General features: G+C 38.5%; 1 protein-coding gene across 2 annotated transcripts in view; it reads left to right on the top strand.

Annotated features, from left to right (window-relative positions):
- Nucleotides 1–20106, top strand: part of DNAJC3 (DnaJ heat shock protein family (Hsp40) member C3) — a 90263-nt gene that overhangs the window by 44729 nt on the left and 25428 nt on the right. For both annotated transcript variants that reach the window (XM_082434649.1, XM_082434650.1), the window contains exons 5-9: nucleotides 8743–8895; nucleotides 10799–10980; nucleotides 11423–11542; nucleotides 16262–16367; nucleotides 16451–16571. In XM_082434649.1, coding sequence (XP_082290775.1) covers nucleotides 8743–8895; nucleotides 10799–10980; nucleotides 11423–11542; nucleotides 16262–16367; nucleotides 16451–16571 — 682 coding nt within the window. The remainder of the gene's footprint in view (nucleotides 1–8742; nucleotides 8896–10798; nucleotides 10981–11422; nucleotides 11543–16261; nucleotides 16368–16450; nucleotides 16572–20106) is intronic.

The following is a 20106-nucleotide window of genomic DNA, read 5'->3' as shown; positions in this document are numbered from 1 at the left end:
GTCCTTTAGTGTCTCTTGTAATAGTCCTTATTTTAAAGTCTATTTTGTCTGATATGAGAATTGCTACTCCAGCTTTCTTTTGATTTCCATTTGCATGGAGTATCATTTTCAGTCCCCTCACTTTCAGTCTGTATGTGTCCCTAGGCCTGAAGTGGGTCTCTTGTAGACAGCGTATGTATGGGTCTTGTTTTTGTATCCATTCAGCCAGTCTATGTCTTTTGGTTGGAGCATTTAATCCATTTACCTTTAAGGTGCTTATCAATATGTATGTTCCTTGTACCATTTTCTTAATTGTTTTGGGTTTGTTATTGTAAGTCTTTTCCTTCTCTTTTGTTTCCTGCCTAGAGAAATTCCTTTAGCATTTGCTGTAGAGCTGGTTTGGTGGTGCTGAATTCTCTTAGCTTTGGCTTATCTGTAAAGGTTTTAATTTCTTCATCGAATCTGAATGAGATCCTTGCTGGGTAGAGTAATCTTTGCTGTAGGTTTTCCCCTTTCGTCACTTTAAATATGTCCTGCCACTCCCTTCTGGCTTGCAGAGTTTCTGCTGAAAGATCAGCTGTTAACCTTATGGGGATTCCCGTGTATGTTAATTATTGCTTTTCCGTTGCTGCTTTTAATAATTTTTTGTGTGTTTAATGTTTTTTTTTTAACAGATTATATTTTAAATTTATTTATTTATTTTATTTTTGGCTGTGTTGCGTCTTCGTTTCTGTGCGAGGGCTTCCTCTAGTTGTGGCAAGCGGGGGCCACTCTTCATCGCGGTGCATGGGCCTCTCACTATCGCAGCCTCTCTTGTTGTGGAGCACAGGCTCCAGATGCGCAGGCTCAGTAGTTGTGGCGCACGGGCTTAGTTGCTCTGTGGCATGTGGGATCTTCCCAGACCAGGGCTCGAACCCGTGTCCCCTGCATTGGCAGGCAGATTCTCAACCACTGCGCCACCAGGGAAACCCTGTGTGTTTAATTTTTGATAGTTGGCTTAATATGTGTCTTGGCGTGTTTCTCCTTGGATTTATCCTGTATGGGACTCTCTCACTTCCTGGACTTGATTGACTATTTCCTTACCCATATTAGGGAAATTTTCAACTATAATATCTTCAAATATTTTCTGAGTCCCTTTTTTCCCCCCCTTTTTCTTAAGGGACCCCTATAATTCAAATGTTGGTGTGTTTCATGTTGTCCCAGAGGTCTCTGATACTGTCCTCAATTCTTTTCGTTCTTTTTTCTTTATTCTGCTCTGTGGTAGTTATTTCCACTATTTTATCTTCCAGGTCACTCATCCATTCTTCAGCCTCAGTTATTCTGCTATTGATTCCTTCTAGAGAATTTTTAGTTTCATTTGTTGTGTTGTTCATCACTGTTTGTTTGCTCTTTGGTTCTTCTAGGTCCTTGTTAAACATTTCTTGTATTTTCTCCTTTCTATTTCCAAGATTTTGAATTATCTTTACTGTCATTACTCTGAATTCTTTTTCAGGTAGATTGCCTATTTCCTCTTCATTTGTTTGGTCTGGTGGGTTTTTACCTTGCTCCTTCATCTGCTGTGTATTTCTCTGTCTTCTCATTTTGCTTAACTTACTTTGTTTGGGGTCTCCTTTTTGCAGGCTGCAGGTTTGTAGTTCCTGTTGTTTTTGGTGTCTGCTCCCAGCGGGTAAGGTTGGTTCAGTGGGTTGTGTAGGCTTTCTGGTGGAGGAGACTAGTGCCTGTGTTCTGGTGGATGAGGCTGGATCTTGTCTTTCTGGTGGGCAGGACCACGTCCAGTGGTGTGTTTTTTGGGGTGTCTGTGAAGTTATGATTTTAGGCAGCCTCTCTGTTGATGGTTGGCTTATGTTCCTGTCTTGCTAGTTGTTCAGCATAGGGTATCCAGCACTATAGCTTGCTGGTCGTTGAGTGGAGCTGGGTCTTAGCATTGAGATGGAGATGTCTGGGAGAGCTTTTGCCGTTTGGTATTACGTGGGGTTGGGAGGTCTCTGGTGGACCAGTGTCCTGAACTCGGCTCTCCCACAGAGGCTCAGGCCTGACACCTGGCCAGAGCACCAAGACCCTGTCAGCCACACGGCTCAGAAGAAAAGGGAGAAAAAGAAAGAAAGAAAGAAAGAAAACAAATAAAATAAAGGTATTAAAATAGAATAAAACTAATAAAAATTAAAACATAAAAAAGTAATAAAAAAGAAGAAAGAGAGAAAGAATGAAGTGACCAACGAAACCAAAAAGCAAATCCACCAAAGATAAGAAATGCTAAAAACTATACTAAAAAAAACCAAACAACAACAACAAAAAATGGACAGTCAGAACCCTAGGACAAATGGCAAAAGCAAAGCTATACAGACAAAATCACACAAAGAAGCATACCCATACACACTCACAAAAAGAGAAAAAGGAAAAAAAATATATAGTTAATATATAAAAAAAAGGAAGAGAGCAACCAAATCAATAAACATATCTACCAATGATAAGCTCTAAATACTAAACTAAGGTAAACATAAAACCAGAAACAAATTAGATGCAGAAAGCAAATCCCAAGTCTACAGTTGCTCCCGACGTCCACCACCTCAATTTTGGGATGATTTGTTGTTTATTCAGGTATTCTACAGGTGCAGGGTACGTCAAGTTGATTGTGGAGATTTAATCCACTGCTCCTGAGGCTGCTGGGAGAGATTTCCCTTTCTCTTCTTTGTTGACACAGCTCCTGGGGTTCAGCTTTGGATTTGGCCTTGCCTCTGCGTGTAGGTCGCCTGAGGATGTTTGTTCCCCACCCAGACAGGATGGGGTTAAAGCAGCGGTTGATTAGGGGGCTCTGGCTCACTCAGGCTGAGGGGGGCAGGGAGGGGTACGGAATGTGGGCCGAGCCTGCGGCGGCAGAGGCCGGCGTGACGTTGTAACAGCCTGAGGCGCGCCGTGTGTTCTCCCGGGGAAGTTGTCCCTGGATCACGGGGCCATGGCAGTGGCGGGCCACACAGGCTACCGAGACCGGAGGTGTGGATAGTGACCTGTGCTTCTTACAGGTTTCTTGGTGGCTGCAGCAGCAGCCTTAGCATTTCATGCCCGTCTCTGGTGTCCACACTGATAACCGTGGCTCGCGCCCATCTCTAGAGCTCGTTTAGGCGGTGCTCTGAATCCCCTCTCCTTGTGCACTCCGAAACAATGGTCTCTTGCAGGTCCAGACTTTTTCCCGGACTCCCTCCCGGCTAGCTGTGGCGCAGTAGCCCCCTTCAGGCTGTGTTCACGCAGCCAACCCTAGTCCTCTCCCTGGGATCTGACCTCCGAAGCCCGAGCCTCAGCTCCCAGCCCCCGCCCGTCCTGGCGGGTGAGCAGACAAGCCTCTCAGGCTGGTGAGTGCTGGTCGGCACCGATCCTCTGTGCGGGAATCTCTCTGCTTTGCCCTCTGCACCCCTGTTGCTGCGCTCTCCTCCGTGGCTCTGAAGCTTCCCCCCGCCCTCCCCCCGTCTCTGCCAATGAAGGGGCTTCGTAGTGTGTGGAAACTTTTCCTCCTTCACAGCTCCCTCCCAGAGGTGCAGGTCCCGTCCCTATTCTTTTGTCTTTGTTTTTTCTTTTTTCTTTTGCCCTACCCAGGTACGTGGGGAGTTTCTTGCCTTTTGGGAAGTCTGAGGTCTTCTGCCAGCGTTCAGTAGGTGTTCTGTAGGTGTTCTGTAGGAGGTGTTCCACATGTAGGTGTAGTTTTGATGTATTTGTGGGGAAGAAGGTGATCTCCACGTCTTACTCCTCCACCATATTGAAGGTGCCCCCTAGTTATCTATTTTATACACAGTATCAATAGTGTATATATGTCAATCCCAGTTTGCCAATTCACCCACCCCCTTCCCCCTTGGTATCCATACGTTTTTTCTCTATGTCTTTGTCTCTCTTTCTACTTTGTAAATAAGATCGTCTATACCAATTTTTTCAGATTCCACATATATGCATTAATATACGATATTCATTTTTCTCTTTCTGACTTACTTCACTCTGTAAGACAGTCTCTAGGTCCTTCCACGTCTCTACAAATGACCCAATTTCATTCCTTTTTATGACTGAGTAATATTCTATTTTGTGTGTGTGTGTGTGTGTATATCTATCTCCACACCACATCTTTTTTATCCATTCATCTGCTGAGGCACATTTAGGTTGCTTCCATTTCTTGGCTGTTATAAATAGTGCTGCTATGAATATTGGGGTGCATGTATCTTTTCGAGTTAGAGTTTTCTCTGGGTATATGCCCAGGAGTAGGATTGCAGGATCATATGATAACTCTGTTTTCAGTTTTTTAAGGAACCTCCATACTGTTCTTCATAGTGGGCTGCACCAATTTGCATTCCCACCAACTTTGTAGGAGGATTCCTTTTTCTCCACACCCTCTCCAACATTTATTATTTGTAGACTTTTTAATCATTACCATTCTGACTGGTGTGAAGTGATACCTTATTGTAGTTTTGATTTGCATTTCTTTAATAATTAGTGATGTTGAGCATCTTTTCATGTGCCTGTTGACCATCTGTATGTTTTCTTTGGAGAAATGTCTATTTAGGTCTTCTGCCCATTTTTCATTGGGTTGTTTGTTTTTTTTGATATTAAGCTGTATGAACTGTTTGTATATTTTGGAAATTACTACCTTGTCTGTAGCATCATTTGCAAATATTTTCCTCCAATTCGCTAGTTGTCTTTTCATTTTGTTTGTGGTTTCCTTTGCTGTGCAAAAGCTTTTAAGTTTAATTAAGTTCCTTTTGTTTATTTTTGTTTTTATTACCATTACTCTGGGAGATGGATCCAAAAAGTATTGCTGCAATTTATGTCAAAGAGTGTTTTGCCTCCGTTTTCCTCCAGGAGTTTTATAGTATCCGGTCTCACATTTAGGTCTTTAATCCATTTTGAGTTTATTTTTGTATTTGGTGTTAGAGAATGTTCTAATTTCAGTCTTTTACATGTAGCTGTCCAGTTTCCCCAGCACCACTTATTGAAGAGGCTGTCTTTTCTCCATTGTATATTCTTGCCTCCTTTGTTGTAGATTAATTGACCATAAGTGCATGGGTTTATTTCTGGGCTTTCTATCTTGTTCCATTGATCTATATTTCTGTTTTTTGTGCCAGTACCATACTGTTTTAATTACTGTAGCTTTGTAGTATAGTCTGAAGTTAGGGAGTCTGATTCCTCCAGCTCCGTTCTCTTTCAAGATTGTCTTGGTTATTCGAGGTTTTTTGTGTTTCTATACAAATTAAAAAATTTTTTGTTCTAGTTCTGTGAAAAATACCATTGGTAATTTGATAGGGGTTGCATTGAATCTGTAGATTGCCTTGGGTTCTATGGTTGTTTTAACAGTGTTAATTCTTCCAATCCAAGAACATGGTATATATTTCCATCTACGTCATCTTCAGTTTCTCTCATTAACATCTTACAGTTTTCAGAGTACAGGTCTGTTGCCTCTTTAGGTAGGTTTATTCCTAGATACTTTATTCTTTTTGATGTGATAGTTAATGGGATTGTTTCCTTAATTTCTGTTGATATTTCATTGCTAGTATATAGAAATTCAACAGATTTATTTTTATTAATTTTGTATCCAGCAACTTTACCGAATTGATTGATGAGCTTTAGTAGTTTTCTGGTAGCATCTGTAGGATTTTCTATGTATAGCCTCATGTCATCTGCAAACAGTGACAGTTTTACTTTTTCTTTTCCAATTTGGATTCCTTTTATTTGTTTTTCTTCGCTGATTGCTGTGGCTAGGACTTGAATAAAAGTGGTGAGAGTGGACATCCTTGTCTTGTTCCTGATCTGAGAGGAAATGCTTTCAGCTTTTCACCATTGCATGTGATGTTGGCTGTGGGTTTGTCATGTGTGACCTTTATTATGTTGAGGTATGTTCCCTCTATGCCCACTTTCTGAAGAGTTTTTTGTTAATCACAAGTGGATGTTGAATTTTATCAAAAGTCTTTTCTGTATCTATTGAGATGATCATATAGTTTTTATTCTTTAACTTGTCAGTGTGTGATATATTGTGTTGATTTGCAGATGTTGAAAACTCCTTGCATCCCTGCAATAAACCCCACTTGATCATGGTGTATGAGCCTTTCAGTGTGTTGCTGGAGTCAGTTTCCTGGCATTTTGTGGATGATTTTTGCATCTGTGTTCATTATTATGATTTTTTCTCCAAAAGATAGTGACCACGGTAAATAAGAAATAAAGTACTGTTACAGATAGAGGTTTGGCTGAGAGAGTCAGAAATGTAAAGCACCAAAGAAAAGAAGGGATATCAAGAAACATGACAAAAGGAGGGAGGGAAATATCAGCAGGGTTCGCTCTCCACGTGTAAGTATCCTGGAACGTGAGAGGGCAGTTGGGAGGAGTCAGCAACCTTGGGATAAGAGTGAAAAGCTTCATCTCACTTAACCCTCTTTGAAACTCTCCTGAGTTGTATGTCCTTAGTTTGTTCCTCAGACTCCTTTCTTACCTCCTTGGAAGAATCTCCCCCTCTTCTCCTTTTCCCTCCCAGCCCCAAAGAAGCCCAGATGACCAGGGCTCACTCCTTCTTTCCCATTCCCATTATTTGACCATGGGGTGAGGCTGAGCCCTCCATCCTCACCCTCGAGGTTTAGGGCCTTCCCCTCCCTCACCTTCCTACAAGAAAGATTGTGTTGAAGAGAATAGACTGTAAAAGTTTGGGAGAGAAAAGATGCAAATTCCATCCAGAAGAGGCAGTCTCTAATACATTCTGTCCTAAAGGGGGCAGTAGTGTACGTATAGGAAACAAGTTACCAATATATATGGCCCCCTCTATGTCCACTGCAGCATTATTTACAATAGCCAAGATATGGAAACAACCTAAGTGTCCATTGATGGATGAACAAATAAAGAAGATGTAGTATGTATATGCAGTGGAATACTATTAAGCTATAAAAAAAGAAATCCTTCCATTTGTGACAATATGGATGGATCTTGAGTGTATTAGGCTAAGTAAAATAAATCAGATGGAGAAAGACAAATACTGTATGATTTCACTCATATGTGGAATCTGAAAAAACAAACGAACAAACAAAATGAAATTTATTCATAGTTGCAGAGACTAGATTAGTGGTTACTGGAGGGGAAGGGGGTTGGGAGTTGGGTATGATGGGTGAAGGGGGTCAGCTGTATAATGATGAATGGTAACTAGACTTGTGGGAGTGATCACTTTGTAGTGTATACAGATGTTGAATTATAATGCTGGATACCTGACATATCATCGTCATCATCATCGTCATCGTGGAAACAAGTTATCACTAAACATCTACTTTTACCCAGACCAAAGTGACAGCACATATACACTTATACTCCTTCCAGTGTGGTTTATTAGAAGTATTCAAGACTACCCCGAGGATGATAAAACAAAGGCAAGCATTCCATAGCCCAAAGTAGCTTCCTTCAACTTGTAACTTCAGTCACGCGAGGAAAATCCTCCTCCTCAGTGAGCTGAGGTTACCACTTCCCAGCTACCTGTGAATGCACGGAGTCCTAGCCATTCCTTCAAAGCCGAAGATGAAATGGACAGAAAAGAATACCGAAAGTATCCAAAAGACAAAATGGAGAAATACAGTCCCTTTACCAAGAGTTAATATTCTTAAGTTTTCTCATTCGGAGTATCCTCTCCTACCAGGTAGCTAGTGGGGGTGTTTTTAAAACATGAGTCCACTGAAGGGGAAGCAGTGTGATCGGTCAACTGAAGGGGAGGTATTTCTAGAAATAACCTACTGGTGTCTGTACTTCACCCAAAAGGGGAACCCATAAACTACAATTCCCATCTTGGTAGGAATATTAGATTTCAGGAATTATTACATATAAACTGTAATCTTAAAGAAAAATCTTTCCAAAAAATCAGTAGCTTTTTAATGTAGGCACCCAATTTTTCTGCGCCGTTAGGCTTAAGATTTTTCCATCTGGAGGAAGAAATTGTTAAGAGTTGACTGTGCATATGAGGCCAGCCTGGGGGCAGGAATGAACTGTAAGCAGACACAAGGATCTTACTGAGGTGGCAGGAACAGTCTAAAACTGTGGTAATGGTCGCGTACTTCATAAGTTTATTAAAAGTCATGGAATTGCACACTCAAATGAGTGAATTTTATGGTATATAAAGTATACCTTGGTAAAGATGTTTAAAAAAAGAGACAACGTGTAAACCTCCTAAAACCATGTCATAAGCCTTTTTAATAAGATGTTACTCTCTTATTTTTCCCTGTTAAGTCTTCCTTTCTTATTATACCTCAAACCCTCTGGTATCAAATCTTTTTTATCTTATAACCTCTAAAAAACTGCCCTCTCCTTCAGTTTCCCTATGCTTTTCATTATTGTGATAAAATTATTTTATACTTAAAACTAAATACTTAACAAATATAACTAGAAGGCAAAACACATAAAACTCAAGTTTTTCTGCAGAGCTATATGTAACAAAGTGAGAAAGGTGCTTTCTTTCATTCTTCTCTACCTCTCCACATTCCTAAATATGTTTGCTTCCAGGGAAGTTTTGGCGACTCAGCTCGTTTGACTCTAGCTCCACTGCTTGCTCTCATGCACCATATCGGTGGGAATAAGGATGCCTTCGCTGCTGCTTCCCACAGCGATCAGCACCAGGGGACAAGTCACTGGAGAAGCCAGTTGTGCCAGTGTCTCCTTCCCCCTTCCCCCCGATGAACTGGAGTGTTAGGAAGGGTCAGATCATTGTATATTATGGGTATTACACTCAAGAGATTAAAAACCCTGTTTAATTTCTTATTATTGTTATAGCTCAAATCAAATCCAAGTGAAAATGAAGAAAAAGAAGCCCAATCCCAACTTATCAAATCTGATGAAATGCAGCGTTTGCGTTCACAAGCACTTGATGCTTTTGAAAGCTCAGATTATATTGCTGCTATAACCTTCCTTGATAAGATTTTAGAGGTAAGTTTTTTTTTGCTCTTGCAGCTGACATGCCTAACACTGCTTTTTACTATAAGGTATGTGTATATACTTTGACATGTTATATACCACAAAAAACCTAGATAGCATAAAATCAGATTGACCCTGGGGTTTTCAGCTCTTAATTGAAAGATGGTGTTTATACAGAAAAAAAATTGGGACTGAAATTTTCAGTAAATATACTGAAGGTGCTATGGAGTGGGAGTTGCATATCTTTATACATTGACTGCTTTGCTGCTTTTGTTTGATTTTGCATTTTTGGGGGGAAGGGCAAGAAAACTCTAGAGGTTAGTTAATCGGGTAAAAGATGAAAGAGTTGGTTGAAGAAAAAGGAAAAATGATGTTTGGGAGGAAAGATGAATGTTTAGAGTGAGAAGTTTCTAGGGAAGAAGGCAGATGAAGAGTTGATAGGATCCAGAGGGTTCTAGATAGGGAAATCTAAATCTGCCTCAGCAAGGACTTAATGACAAAGGATGTAATGGTTTCAGAAGGAAGTCTAAAAGAATATTCAAATGGAAGCAGTCATAATTCATATTTATTTATCATTTTCATAGCACTTTGTGTAGTCTAATCTTGGCAATAAACTCGTGATGTATGTAGAATGGCCACTTTTTGATAGTTTTATAGAGGAAATCGTGTGGTGTGGTTTCAGTGGAATTCACGGTTTACTAAATTATTTTGTTAATGCGTCAAGGAAATACAAAGTTACGATTTTTACCTTCCAGTAATTAGACTATCCATCTTGACCTAGCTTGTTGTATTTAGTTTATATACAATGTTGATTTTGATACCTTACTCTATGTGAAAAGTTGACATGACTTTAATACAGCTCTAAGAAATATATAAAGACACTTACACAGGTCTTATTGGTGAGCATTTGGGTTTACATTTTGAAGAATACTAGTGGTTTACTAAACATTGTCAACTTTTTGATAAAATGGAAACAGTGACGCTTCAGCCTTCTCAAATTGTTTTTCTCTTTATTTTTGTGATATGAGGATTTAATTTCAAGGAGGTAACATTTTGTAAAAGATCATTTAATATAGTTACTGGTAGAATAAAAATATTTGTGAATTTAGAGCCTAGATTTTATTTTTTGAGACTAGAAATTAGAATTGTTAAGTACAAAAATCCAGTTAGAAAATATTCTCTTCAAAATCAAATACAGTAGGGCTTCCCTGGTGGCGCAGTGGTTAAGAATCCACCTGCCAGTGCAGGGGACACGGGTTCGAGTCCTGGTCTGGGAAGATCCCATATGCTGCGTAGCAGCTGAGCCCGTGTGCAACTGCTGAGCCTGCGCTCTAGGGCCCGTGAGCCACAACTACTGAGCCCGCGAGCCACAACTACTGAAGGCCACGTGCCTAGAGCCCGTGCTTCGCAACAGGAGAGGAGAGGCCACCGCGATGAGAAGCCCGCACACCTCAGTGAAGAGTAGTCCTGCTCGCTGCAACTAGAGAAAAGCCCATGCGCAGCAACGAAGACCCAACACAGCCAAAAATAAAAAATTAAGTAAATTTATATAAAAAAAAAATCAAATATACTTCACTGGGAACCACCTTCTAATAGTAAATACCATGTTTTCTTACTTTCAGTGTTTTAGAATTATATAACTGAAAGGGGTAGGAAAAGGGCCTTGTTAGTATATACATCCCTTACCCCATTGGAATTTATTTAAGACATCTTTGGAGAAATTATTTTGTCACATCTCATTATTTTTGTCACATCTAAATTGTATCAGACTTTTTAATATTACTTACAATATAGAAGTCATCACATTAACTGAGGATGTTTTATGTTGATAAATATGTAGATAAAATATGTCGGGTGCAAGTATGAATGTGCATAATTTACTGTTTCTTTAAGTCTAGTTCTTTTGTTTCTCAAGGTTTGTGTTTGGGATGCAGAACTACGGGAACTTCGAGCTGAATGTTTTATAAAAGAAGGGGAACCTAGGAAAGCGATAAGTGACTTAAAAGCTGCTTCAAAATTGAAGAATGATAATACTGAGGCATTCTATAAAATCAGCACACTGTACTATGAGCTAGGAGACCATGAACTGTCTCTCAGGTCAGTTCTAGTAACGTACACATCTCCTCATGTTTTTATTGTTTGCAGTAAGAATACTCCCATTTTCTTTTTAAATTTAAATTAATAAAATTATGGTTAAGGCTTTTTTATATATCTATAATTTTGTGTTATCTCTAAGTTGTTCTGCTTCCATATTAGTTCTTTTCATGAAGTATGCTTAGTAAAATAAATAGGAGGGTATTACATTTGTAGAAGCAAAATAGTGTTTGTTATATATCTCTACTTAAGTCATTTGAATTTGAATTAATAAATGTGTGTGCATAATACAATGTTGTATATAACAGTGTATGATAAATTGTCAGTATATTTTAATTGTTACAGACAAAAAATACCTTTTGTTGTGATTTCTATATTTAGTATGAAAAACCAATTATTGATTATTTTGACTTGGAGTATTTTCCTGTTTTTAATACATGAACAGTGAAGTTCGTGAATGTCTTAAACTTGACCAGGATCATAAAAGGTGTTTTGCACACTATAAACAAGTCAAGAAACTTAATAAACTGATTAAGTCAGCTGAAGAGCTCATCAAAGAAGGCAGGTAAGACTGTGCTTGTGTGGAGGATCTCACCTTCCCTCATATGTCTGGTTGTGGCTGCAAAAGAACAACTGAACTGCTTGCTCTTACTCCTTGCCGTTGAGGGTGGAGTATCTTAGATGGCATTGGGCCTTAGCAAAACTACCACAATTGTACACTTTTTGAATAAGGCAGAATGTAAATAATGGTAACTGTGTAGTATTCTTTTTTTTATTTATTTATTTGTTTGTTTATTTTCGGCTGCGTTGGGTCTTCGTTGATGCGTGCGGGCTTTCTCTAGTTGCAGCCAGCGGGGTTGTTGCAGTGTGTGGGCTTCTCATTACGGTGGCTTCTCTTGTTGCAGAGCATGGGCTCTAGGCGTGCGGCCTCGGTAGTTGTGGCACGTGGACTTAGTTGCTCTGCGGCATGTGGGATCTTCCTGAACCAGGGCTCGAACCCGTGTCCCCTGCACTGGCAGGTGGATTCTTAACCACTGTGCCGCCAGGGAAGTCCCTGCATAGTATTCTTACCAGCAGATTTATTTTATATTTCACCAACTATTTACTGAATTTCTCCTGTATCAGGCACTGACTATGTACTGGGGGGTGCAGAAATGAATATGACTAGTACTGTTTGGTCTTAAGACGCTGGTAGTTTAGTGTGGGAGACAGGCACATAAATTGATTATTAAAAGGTAATATATATCTAGAGCGATAGCGATGTATACAGAGTATGCAGACATTTCCTCTCAGTACAGGATTCTGGGTTAACAGTTCTTTTGTTACAGCAGCTGAAAAATATTGTGCCGTTTCTTTCTGGCTTCCATGGTTCCTGATGAGAAATCCATTGTCATTCTAATTGTTTTTTTCCCTAAAGATAAGGAGTTATTTTCCTCTGACTGCTTTCCAGATTATTTCCTTGTGTTTAGTTTTCAGAAGTTTAATTATGATATATCTCAGCATGGATTTCTTTGTGTTTATCCTGTTTGACGTATCCTTAGCTTCTAGAATATGTAGGTTTATGTCTCTTGTCAAATTTTGGGAAGTTTCCAGCCATTATTTCTGGGAATACTTTTTCAGCCCTGCCCTCTTTCTGTTTTCCTTCTTAGACTCTGATTAACATAAATGTTAGAGTTTTTGTTTTAGCCCTACAGTCCCTGAGACTCTGTTTATTTTTCTTTTTCAGTTTGTTTTCTCTGTTGTTCAGATTTGGTAATTTCTATTGTTCCAATTCACTGATTCTTTTCTCTGTCCCCTACATTCTGCTCTTGAGCACATGTGGTGAGCAATTTATTTCAGTTTTTATACTTTTCAGTTCTAAAAATTCTATTTGGAATGTTTATATCTTCTATTTCTTTGCTGAGACTTTCCATTTCTTTCCTGAGGCATTCTATTTTTTCATTTGTTTTAAACATGTTTGTTAATTGCTGCTTTTTTCATGGCTGCTTTAACATCTCTGTCCTCTTGGTGTTGGTTTGAGATCTTCCTGTTTCTTGGTATGATGATTAGTTTTTAATTGAAACCTGGATATGTTCATTTTATAAGATACTGTTTTTTATTTAAATCTTCTTTTTTGGGTGGCTTTTTCTGACATTGTTCCAGCAAAGTGAGCATGAGGGGCTCGGGGGCAGGCACCACCTCGTTAACTGCCAGATTGAGGTAGAAGTTTCCCACTTGGCCTTCATTGCTATTCGAGGTGTGGGATTCTCACGACTGCTTGGTGTGGGTAAGAGTTTTGGGGACTCAGTTCTGGCCATGGATGAAAGTTCTGGCTCCCAACGTGGCATTTTCCGACACCGCCTTGGCTGAGTGTGGACACACCTCATTACAGGCTCACCAGGAAAGAAGTCTAGGCTCTCCACTTGACCTGCTGATATTGGTGGGGTGGGACCGTAATTTTCTTATCTCCCCCTTTCTGAGTCTTTTCATATTAAAAAAAGTACATATAATGTCCAGGGTATTTACACAGGTATCTAGCTAGAGGAATTGGGGAAGGTACATCTACTCTACCTTTCCAGAAGCTACCTTTTTTTTTTTTTTTTTTTTAAGTGAAGTGCAGTATTTTCTAATTGAACTTTTAATTTCTAATTGTAGTTTCGCACGTAGTTTTAAGAAATAGAGCGAGGTCTTGCGTACTCTGTATAGTTTCCTACAATTGTACCATCTTGGAAATCTATAGAACAGTAGCCCAACTAGGATTTTGACATTGATGTCTAGCTTTTCCTTTAAGTTTTGTATTTAAACCTGTATTTTAATACAGTGACATTTAAATTTGAAGATTGCAGCACTTGGGGAATAATATGCCTCAATGGAATGTAAATATAGCTTGCATTGGGTGGGCCAAAAAGTGCCTTCGGTTTTTTAACTAAAAATAAAGGACACATTTTTCATTTTCACCAAGAACTTTATTGAACAATGTAGTCACCCTTTTGTTCCACTACCTTCTGCCATTTTCCAGGCAACGTCATAATTCCATCTACCAAAATCTTTTTACCTTTTTGAACAAAGAACTGTTCCAGGTGCCTTTTACAGTCTTCCAGGGAATTGAAATTTTTTCTGTTAACAGAATTTTGTAAAGACCGGAATAAATGAAAATCTGAAGGTACAATGTCTGGTGAATATGGCAGATGAATCAGGACTTCCCAGCCAAGCTGTAACAGTTTTTGTCTGGGCATCAAAGAAACATGCAGTCTTGTGTTATTCTGATGGAAGATTATGCATATTCTGTTGATTAATTCTGGATGCTTTTCGTCGAGTGCTGCTTTCATTTGGTCTAATTGGGAGCAGTACTTGTTGGAATTAATCGTTTGGTTTTCCACAAGGAGCTCATAATAGAGGACTCCCTTCCAATTCCACTGTATACACAACATCACCTTCTTTGGATGAAGACCAGCCTTTGGTGTGGTTGTGTGGTTCATTTTGCTTGTCCCACGATCTCTTCCGTTCCACATTGTTGTACAGTATCCACTTTTCATCGCCCGTCACAATTTGTTTAAAAACAGAACGTTTTCATTACGTTTCAGTTGAGAATTGCAAGTGGAAATATGGTCAAGAAGGTTTTTTTCGCTTAACTTACGTGGAACCGAAACATCAAAGTGATTCACATAACCAAGCTGGCGCAAATGATTTTCAACACTTGATTTGGATATTTTGAGTATGTTGGCTATCTCCCGCATTGTATAATGTTGATTGTTCTCAGTTATTGTTTCTACTTGATCACTGCCAACTTCAACTGGTCCACCCGACCGTGGAGCATCATCCAGTGAGAGATCTCCAGGATGAAACTTCGTAAACCACTTTTGACACGTTCAGTCAGTCACAGCACCTTCTCCATACACTGCACAGATCTTTTTGTGCATTTCAGTTGCGTTTTTACCTTTCTTGAAATAATAAAGCATAATATGCTGAAAATGTTGCTTTTTTCCTTCCATCTTCAACATTAAAATGGCTACACAAAAATTCACCAATTTAGATCTTTTTTTAAATGTACACTGATATATGACAGCTGTCACATACAATCTAACATTGTTTCGAATGAAGTTAAAGACAACTAAGTGCTACTAGAGCCATCTTATGGAAAAAACTGAACGAACCTTTTGGCCAACCCAACAGTTTGCCATTAATGAGGAAAGTAACAGTGCATAACATGACTAGTACTTTTCACCAGTTAAAAAAAATGCTGAAATAGCTTTTATTGTTCTTAGAAAGCTAGTAATGTTGGGAATTTAAGCAGGTTTCTTCTCTGCGGAGCAACTAAGCCTGTGCGCCACAACTACTGAGCCCACGTGCCACAACTACTGAAGCCCATGCGCATAGAGCCCTTGCTCCTCAACAAGAGAAGCCACAGCAATAAGCCCGCGCACCACAACGAAGAGTAGCTCCTGCTCGCCGCAACTAGAGAAAAGCCCGCGCGCAGCAACAAAGACCCAATGCAGCCAAAAATAAATAAAATTAAAAAAAAAAAAGGTTACCTACTGTATGATTACATTTATATAGCATTCATGAAATAAAATTATAGAGATGGTAAACAGATTAGAAATTGCTAAGGGTTAGGGAGCAGGATAATGTGTAACTATAAAGGGATGGCATGAAGAAACCTTGTAGAGGTGGAATAGTTCTGTGTCTTCATTGTGGTGATGGTTACACGAATCTACACATGTGATAAAACTATATAAAACTACATATACTCACACATACATATACACATACAGCTAAATGAATAGAAAACTGTTGAAATCTCCAAAAAAAAAAAAAAAAAAGGCAGGTTTCTTCTGCAAGAAATTACAGTGTACTTAGATTTGGATATTGATATTTGTTATATAAAGTAACATGTAATGGGCTCTGTTATTTCATCAAAGTGTGTAGTAACCAAGAAATAAAACCTGATCTCTGTTTTGCTGAAAGTGCTTTGTATAGTCAGACTTTAACAAAGTCTTTTCCTCAGTTTCAAAATCATGAGCACTTTTCTGTAGAGAATTCATCATTTGATTTGATGGGTACTCACAGGTATGCTTTGATTTATCCATATACATTTTCTGTGGTCATGTGTTTTATCTCCCAACTCTTAATTGCAGAGAGAACCTTCCTTGCTACTGTAGATTGATAAGGTAGAAGCAGTCTTTGAAGGGATGTGCTCATTCAGGTCAATTGATTAAATAACATATAGTGAAGAGTAGAGGGTCCTTTCTTTAGCTCTGGAAATAGAATTTCATTTTTTACTCATCATGATTTGCTCACTTAACAGATACACAGATGCGACCAGCAAATATGAATCTGTCATGAAAACAGAGCCAAGTGTTTCTGAATATACAGTTCGTTCAAAAGAAAGGATTTGCCACTGCTTTTCTAAGGTAACTGTTGACTCACTCCCAGAAATGTAAAAAATTGACATATGGAAAACAACCATAAATTCTTTTCTCACACTTACTTTTAGGATGAGAAGCCTGTTGAAGCTATTCGAGTGTGTTCGGAAGTTTTACAGATGGAACCTGACAATGTGAACGCTCTGAAAGACCGAGCAGAGGCGTATTTAATAGAAGAAATGTACGATGAAGGTAAATCTTTAAGGAATTTGATTTGCGATACCTAAAAGTTGTTATATGTGCAGTTAGCACCTGTTTAACATCCTTTTGTTTAAAACAAGTTTACCAGAGTACCTGGAAATGTTGGCAATTTTAGAAAAATGGCAGAGAACCTGAAAATTATTCTTTCTTGGTGGAACATGAAAACTATACCATATAAGGAAAGAGTTCTGCTGTTGACACCAGTACAGTGGAATATAAAAATAAAAATTTTAACTTTCTTTGTTGTAGACAAGTTAGAAAAGATAAATAACAAGGTAGAAAATTTGAATTATAAATCTCATATCATCCAGAGGTAATCACTGCTTGTTATGGATTTACACCTTTCAGACTTTTATCTATGCATATATATGAGTGTGTATTTTATGCATACATATACATATTCTATGCATGTATGCAGTATACATATTCTACCTACAGCAGACATACATGTGACATATATGCCTAAATATAAAATGATCCTCTGTGACCCCTAAGCTGTTTAGTAAATGTTAGGATACCTGCTTACCCAACTTTGTTCAAGTTCAAGTAGCAGAGAGAGATTCCTGCTAGATGTTTTAAGGACCTTGAATAAAGGCAGTGCCCTATTTTTGGAAGATAACTAAGGCAAATACAGTAATTGTATAGAATCCTTTCATATATATATATATATATATTTTTTTTTTTCCTTTCATATATTTTGTTTTGTGGTCTTTTTCATGTGACATTATGCTATAAACATTTAAATGAGATGATTTTTAAAAGAAGTGAGCCTTAGAGCCCTTAATGAAAAGTTTTTGTTTCAAATCAAGTAAAGCATTTTATTTTATTTTATTTATTTATTTTTAACATCTTTATTGGAGTATAATTACTTTACAATGGTGTGTTAGTTTCTGCTTTATAACAAAGTGAATCAGCTGTACATATACATATATCCCCATATCTCCTCCCTCTTGCGTCTCCCTCCCATCCTCCCTATCCCACCACTCGAGGTGGTCACAAAGCACCGAGCTGATCTCAATGTGCTATGCAGCTGCTTCCCACTAGCTATCTATTTTACATTTGGTAGTGTATATATGTCCATGCCACTCTCTCACTTCGTCCCAGCTTACCCTTCCCCCTCCTTGTATCCTCAAGTCCATTCTCTATGTCTGCGTCTTTATTCCTGTCCTGCCCCTAGGTTCTTCAGAACCATTTTGGTTTTTTTTTAGATTTCCATATATATGTGTTAGCATATGGTATTTTTTTTTCTCTTTCTGACTTACTTCACTGTGTATGACAGACTCTAGATCCATCCACCTCACTACAAATAACTCAATTTCATTTCTTTCTATGGCTGAGTAATATTCCATTATATATATGTGCCACATCTTCTTTATCCATTCATCTGTCGATGGACACTTAGGTTGCTTCCAAGTCCTGGCTATTGTAAATAGTGCTACAATGAACATTGTGGTACATGACTCTTTGAATTATGGTTTTCTCAGGGTATATGCCCAGTAGTAGGATTGCTGGGTCGCATGGTAGTTCTATTTTTAGTATTTTTAAGGAACCTCCATACTGTTCTCCATAGTGGCTGTATCAATTGACATTCCCACCAACAGTGCAGGAGGGTTCCCTTTTCTCCACACCCTCTCCAACATGTATTGTCTGTGGATTTTTTGATGGCCATTCTGATTGGTGTGAGGTGATACCTCACTGTAGTTTTGATTTTCATTTCTCTAATGATTAGTGATGTTGAGCATCCTTTCATGTGTTTGTTGGCAATCTGTATATCTTCTTTGGAGAAATGTCTATTTAGGTCTTCTGCCCATTTTTGGATTAGGTTGTTTGTTTTTTTCGATATTGAGCTGCATGAGCTGCTTGTAAATTTTGGAGATTAATCCTTTGTCAGTTGCTTCATTTGCAAATATTTTCTCCCATTCTGAGGGTTGCCTTGCATCCCGTTTATGGTTTCCTTTGCTGTGCAAAAACTTTTAAGTTTCATTAGGTTCCATTTGTCTCTTTTTGTTTTTTTTCCATTTTTCTAGGAGGTGGGTCAAAAAGGATCTTGCTGTGATTTATGTCATAGAGTGTTCTGCCTATGTTTTCCTCTAAGAGTTTTATAGTGTCTGGCCTTACATTTAGGTCTTTAATCCATTTTGAGTTTATTTTTGTGTATGGTGTTAGGGAGTGTTCTAATTTCATTCTTTTACATGTAGCTGTCCAGTTTTCCCAGCACCACTTATTGAAGAGGCTGTCTTTTCTCCATTGTATATTCTTGCGTCCTTTATCAAAGATAAGTTGACCCTATGTGTGTGAGTTTATCTCTGGGCTTTCTATCCTGTTCCATTGATCTATATTTCTGTTTTTGTGCCAGTACCATACTGTCTTGATTACTGTAGCTTTGTAGTATAGTATGCAGTCTGGGAGCCTGATTCCTCCAGCTCCATTTTTCTTTCTCAAGATTGCTTTGGCTATTCGTGGTCTTTTGTGTTTCCATACAAATTGTGAGATTTTCTGTTCTAGTTCTGTGAAAAATGCCATTGGTAGTTTGATAGGGATTGCATTGAATCTGTAGATTACTTTGGGTAGTATAGTCATTTTCAGAATGTTGATTCTTCCAGTCCGAGAACATGGTATATCTCTCCATCTGTTTGTATCGTCTTTAATTTCTTTCATCAGTGTCTTATAATTTTCTGCATACAGGTCTTTTGTCTCCTTAGGTAGCTTTATTCCTAGGTATTTTATTCTTTTTGTTGCAGTGGTAAATGGGAGTGTTTCCTTAATTTCTCTTTCAGATTTTTCATCATTAGTGTATAGGAATGCAAGAGATTTCTGAGCATTAATTTTATATCCTGCTACTTTACCAAATTCATTGATTAGCTCTAGTAGTTTTCTGGTAGCATCTTTAGGATTCTCCATGTATAGTATCATGTCATCTGCAAACAGTGACAGCTTTACTTCTTTTCCAATTTGGATTCCTTTTATTTCTTTTTCTTCTCAGATTGCTGTGGCTGAAACTTCCAAAACTATGTTGAATAATAGTGGTGAGACTGGACAACCTTGTCTGGTTTCTGATCTTAGAGGAAATGGTTTCAGTTTTTCACCATTGAGAACGATGTTGGCTGTGGGTTTGTCATATATGGCCTTTATTATGTTGAGGTAAATTCCCTCTACGCCTACTTTCTGGAGGGTTTTTTATCATAAATGGTTGTTGAATTTTGCCAAAAGCTTTTTCTGCATCTGTTGAGATGATCATATGGTTTTTCTCCTTTAATTTGTTAATGTGGTGTATCACATTGATTGATTTGCGTATATTGAAGAATCCTTGCATTCCTGGGATAAACCCCCCTTGATCATGGTGTGTGAGCCTTTTCATGTCCTGCTCGATTCCTTTTGCTAGTATTTTGTTGATGATTTCTGCATCTATGTTCATCAGTGATATTGGCCTGTAGTTTTCTTTCTTTGTGACATCTTTGTCTGGTTTTGGTATCAGGGTGATGTTGGCCTCGTAGAATGAGTTTGGGATTGTTCCTCCCTCTGCTAT

This window comes from Balaenoptera physalus, assembly GCF_965194825.1.
Source record: "Balaenoptera physalus genome assembly, chromosome: 18".
Lineage (NCBI taxonomy): Eukaryota > Metazoa > Chordata > Mammalia > Artiodactyla > Balaenopteridae > Balaenoptera > Balaenoptera physalus.
The sequence above is the reverse complement of the archived record's forward strand: the minus strand, read 5'-3'. Positions and strand labels throughout refer to the sequence as shown.